The sequence below is a fragment of the Vombatus ursinus genome, unplaced genomic scaffold, assembly GCF_900497805.2.
Source record: "Vombatus ursinus unplaced genomic scaffold, bare-nosed wombat genome assembly UNPS02010822.1, whole genome shotgun sequence".
Taxonomy (NCBI): domain Eukaryota; kingdom Metazoa; phylum Chordata; class Mammalia; order Diprotodontia; family Vombatidae; genus Vombatus; species Vombatus ursinus.
Genome location: NW_020950600.1, coordinates 772,947 through 777,913, shown reverse-complemented (window position 1 = coordinate 777,913; position 4,967 = coordinate 772,947). Strand labels below are relative to the sequence as shown.

The window sequence follows — 4,967 nt, the reverse complement described above, 5'->3', positions numbered from 1 at the left end:
TCCTTTCATTTTACAGGAGGGAACTGATAAAGGGGGACGGGGGAAGGAGGGCTGTGTCCAGGATCACACAGGGAGTAAATAACTGAGTTGAAATTCCAAACCGGGGCTTCTGCCTTTGAATTCAGCGCTCTTCACTCCCTTCCATTCCACTGGGCTGAATTCCAGATAAGGCACTGGCTATTCTCTGCCTTGGGCACGGGCCGCTGGACTGCTGGGGAGAAGTCTCAGACAGGAGATCCTGTGGGACAGGGTGTGGGTGATATACTCAGAGCGGGGATGCCTATAGAGCTGGGTCTCCTGGGGGTGGGTTTTGGGGGCACAGGATTTCCATACATTCCCTCTACCCCACATAGCCTGACTTGGCCAGAAGGGCGACGTCTGTCGGAGAGCTCCAGGGAAAGGATGCTCCGGCCTCCTTCGGCACTCCCCGCCCGGTACTTCGGCTGCCCAATCGGCGCCCTGGGGGAGTGGGCAACCCGCAGGGCAGCCGGGATTTGGAGTTCTCCCAGGTTGGCCCCCTCCCCACCCGGGTGCTTGGGAGGACTGCATCTCCCAACGTCCCCCGGGAGGTGCCGGGATTGGCAGACCCAGCCCACCCTATTCCCCCTCCCCTGCGCCCCCCCTTCAGTCCCTGATCCCCTCCCCCCTCCTCCTTGACCGCGGCCCCGCCCCCCGGCCCCGCCCCTCCCCTCACCGCAGCCGAAGAATGAATGAAATTGTAGCGCGCTGGGCGGCGGAGCAGGAGCAGGAGGAGGAGGCGGCGGCGGCAGCAGCGGCGGCGGCGGCGGCGGCGGGGGTCGGGCACGGCCAACGGAGCGCGGGGCCCCGGGGGGCCGGAGCCGGGTCCCGAGGGCCGAGCGGCTGCGGCGCCGGGGGCGGGGAGCGGGCCATGGCCACCGCCATCCAGAACCCCCTCAAGTCGTGAGTCTCCCCCTTCCATCCCATCCTCCCTCCCTCCCTCCTCCCACCGGGCACGGGGCTGGGCACGGCGGGCAGAGCGGGGACAGGAGCCCCGGAGCCTTGTGTCTGCCCTATTTCCCTTCCCAGAGATTGATGGGTGCCACTGACACCTGGGCGCCCTACGCCTCCCCCCCTCCCCCCAAGCCTTGGGATTGATAGGAGCGGGGGATTATTGGGAGGGGGCGGGGGGATGGGCACGGTTGGCAGCCGAACCTGTCCCCCCCTCCACCTTCTAGGCCGTCTCTATTGTCGCCACCCTCAGTGCAGGAATTTGCAGATCCCCGAGTCCGGGCTGGGGGCGGGAAGGGAAGTGGATCTACTGGGGGGGGGGTTCACCCCCTCTCAACCCTAGGCACTAGTTCTGGGACTCGTTACCCTGCCAGCCTCCAAAACTGGGGAAGGAAACTGGGAGCCAGAACAGCCTGGGTCCCCCCCCCCCCCTGTGGACCCTCCGGTATAACGGGGCGGGGGCGCCCCCTTCCCTTGCTACACACGCTCCTCCCCCAGGAGTGACAGGCGCGTGCCTGGCAGAGGGGGAGGAGGCTGGGGAGTGGCGCGTGCCCGTGGGTTCTCGGGGACGCGGAGGCGCACAAAGGGGCCCCGGGACAGCCCCCCTCCCTGGTCCACCCCGTGCGCTTGGCCTTGACCTTGGGGTTGAAGGGGTGCGAGGGTCAGAGTGAGGCCTCGTGAGACTGAGAGCAAGCAGCAGGAGGGTTTGGGGTTGCTGGGCTTCCTGGAAGTCTCTGATCCCGTCTTTTCTATCTCTGTCTCTGGGAGATCTGGAGGCTGGGGGTCGGGCGACCGAAGGCGGGGGTGGGGGGGGTCGACTGTGCACGCGCCAGCACGTGTGACCCGTGTGCGCGCTCTGCGGGTCTGTGCGCGCCCCGGCTGCTTGTAAGCTCCTGTGTGAGATTGTGTGTAGGGGTCTGTGCATGTGAATCAGGAGGCCTTTCCGTATGCATGTGGGGGGGGGCAGTTGTCTCTGTGTGTCCCAATGTGTATGTCTGTTGTGCTGCTGTGCTGTTAGTGTTATCTGTGTGTCAATGTGTGGTTTACAGTTGTATCGATATAATTGTGTTGTACGTGTCTGTCTAGTGTGTTTGGCTGCATGTTGTGTCATTGTGGATTGTGTGTGTGGCAGCAGGATCCTGGGTGTCAGTAATGGTATATGTTGTTCACACATGCACCCACTACATATAGTGCCCACGTTAGTGCCAAGACAGGGGTCTGTCTCCGAATTTTCATCTGGCCCAGGCCTCACACCACCCTGTCTCCATCCAGCTGCCAGGGCCTCTCCTTCCCAGGGCCAGACCTAGATTTGGCCTCTAGTGACAGCACCGACCCCCTCCTCCACCTTCCGCCCCGCCGCCCCCGCACTACATTTCCCAGCATGCCCCGGGGAGTCCCTCTTCCCCCCCCCACGTTGGTTGCTGTCCCCGCCCCCACCCCCACCCTGAGAATGAATGGAGTGGCGGCCAGGGCCAGGTCGCTGCAGACCCCAGAGCTCTGAGGTGACCGGGGCCAGGGTCGGGCCAGGTGCAAGATGGCCACGGTCAACCCCAGCCCAGCCCGGTGGTGAGCCCGGTACCTCCGCCCCATCCCAACCCACAGGGCGGGGGCTGCAGAGCGTGCGTCTCGGAGTGGGATTGTGTGTGTGTGTGTGTGTGTGTGTGTGTGTCTGTGTGTGTTGGGAGGGGGTTGTAATTGTGTCTCCTGTAATTGTTGTGTGCTCGTCTCGTGTGGCTGTGTTTGTAACCGAGAATTGTGCATTCGTCTTGCTGGATTGTGTTACCAGGGGTTTGGTCTTCTGTGAATCTTCAAGTGGTATTGTGTTAATCTGTGTATTCCCAAACAATTCAACAAACGCCTCCCGACCACCTACTGTGTGCAGGGCCTTTGGTGTGGTTGTCATTCGGGGAGCCTCAGTGTCCTCATCTGTCGAATGGGGATGCGAATTCCTCAGCTACCTCTCTCCAAAGGAGAGGGAGGAATTGTCTTCTTTTGCCGTCAGTGTGTAATTTGGTGACCCCTTGACCCGTATTTGGGATCGTGTAGGTGAAAGAATGGGATCAGATTAGTTGATCTGCAAAATCCCTTCCATTTCGAGACACCTGGGGGAGGGGGGAAGTGAGGCTAGGGTGGGGGGAGGGCGGTAACGGTGTCCGATTTTGTGTCCTCCGGGTATAACACGACAGTGTAGGGATAGTGTACGTTGTGTATATATGCGTGTATGGTGTGTGTGGGGGACGTTGTAGGAGAGTTAAAGCGGGGGGGCAGGGGCTGTGCTGGCGCTCACCCCGCCCCCCATCCCCAGCCGGGGACATTCGCGCTGCCGGGGATGCCTGCGGGCGTGGGCACCACCTAGCGCTCAGCCGCGGGGGAGAGAGGGTCAAGCTGTCTGAGCCTGGGGAGGGGAGGGAAGGGCTCTATCCCTCTCTCCGCCCACTGAACGACCGCCCAGGCGGCGTCCTAGACTTTAGCTCCTCCTATTTTTTCCCATCCAAATATGCCGGCAACTCCCCAAAGTTTCAAGGCTACCACGACGTTCCAGGCCACGGCACACCAGCATAATCCAGATGTTCTAGGCACGAGCCCCTGCTTTTCTGCGCCTCCCAGGCACCCCAGGCCTACTCTCTAGCACCTCCTATTTTTCAGTTTCTCCCCCCACTACGTTCCAACCCCCTCCTCAAATCCCAGCTCTCTCCAGATATTCTCGACCCGAAGATACTGATGCTTCTCACATTTCAGTGACTCCCAGACCCTCCAGTGACTGGGCCATAATGTCCCAGCGCCTTCCCAAAACCCTACCCAGCTGGGGCCCCGGGTCCACCCGGACGTTCGCACCGGACCCAGGTGTTCTGGTGCCCTCTGACGGCCCGGGGCGCTCCCGGAGGTTCGGGGGCCCCCGGCGTCCCAGGCTCCAGGCCCAGATCCAGAAGCGTGTGCTCGGCTGACCCTGCGTGCTTTGCCTCCCCACAGCCTGGGCGAGGATTTCTACCGTGAGGCCATCGAACATTGCCGCAGCTACAACGCGCGCCTGTGCGCCGAGCGGAGCATGCGCCTGCCCTTCCTCGACTCGCAGACCGGGGTGGCCCAGAACAACTGCTACATCTGGATGGAGAAGACTCACCGCGGGCCGGGTGAGGGAGGGGGCGGGGCCTGATTGGGAAGGGCGGGGCGGGGGCGGGGCTTGGCGGAGGGGGAGGAGGGGGGGAGGAGGAGGAGGAGGAGGAGGAGGAGGAAGGAGGCAGATGCTTAAACAGCCTCCCCACCCTCGCCCCCTCCTCTCCAGGTCTGGCCCCTGGACAGATCTACACTTATCCGGCCCGCTGCTGGAGGAAGAAACGGAGACTCAATATCTTGGAGGACCCCAGGCTGCGACCCTGCGAGTACAAGATCGGTCCGTGGGGGGCCCCCAGCCCAGCCCCTGCCCCCAGTGTGAGCGTGGCCCAGCGTGAGCACCTGAGCCTATGTCTGAGCGTGTGCGGCCCCCCAGGGCCTGTGTTGGTGGTATTGAGGCTGGGGGTGGGGTGGGGAGAGGCACCCAGGGCGCTCTGTGTCGCAAGTTGTCATAGATATCAGAGACAGCATAGAATGAGAGCCGAAAGGGAACTGGGGACCATCTAGGCCAAGGTCACAGGATTAAAAAGTGAAAGAGGTAGGGTTTGAACCCAGGTCCTCTGGGCTTAGTTATGTCTGTGTGGTGACATATTATGTGACTGTAACCAAGAAGTGGAGTAATTTAATAGTGTTGGAATCAGGAAGACCTGCATTCAAATCCTGCCTCAGACAACTGTGGTGATGGTGAGATCTTGGGCAAGTCAAGTTCCACAGCTGTAAAATGGTAATAAGAATAGCACTTACCCCATAGGGTTATTTCGAGGTTCCAGTGAGATAATGTATGTAAAACACCTCCAAGAGCTAGATGACAGCTATTCTGCAAATGTGGTTGTGTGTGTGTGTGATTGTGTGTGTGTGGTTGTGTGGTGACTGTGTGTGTGTTTCTT

General features: G+C 61.2%; 1 protein-coding gene across 5 annotated transcripts in view; it reads left to right on the top strand.

Moving 5' to 3' along the window:
• The first annotated feature begins 889 nt into the window (after nt 1–889).
• The window catches only part of DPF1 (double PHD fingers 1), an 11,453-nt gene continuing 7,375 nt past the window's right edge, over nt 890–4,967 (top strand). For 2 of the 5 annotated variants that reach the window (XM_027855219.1, XM_027855217.1), the window contains exons 1-3: nt 890–918; nt 3,940–4,100; nt 4,253–4,360. In XM_027855219.1, the coding sequence (XP_027711020.1) occupies nt 890–918; nt 3,940–4,100; nt 4,253–4,360 (298 nt within the window). Of the gene's footprint in view, nt 922–3,939; nt 4,101–4,252; nt 4,361–4,967 lie in introns of those variants that run through there. The other 3 variants (XM_027855220.1, XM_027855218.1, XM_027855221.1) reach the window with 2 other exon arrangements.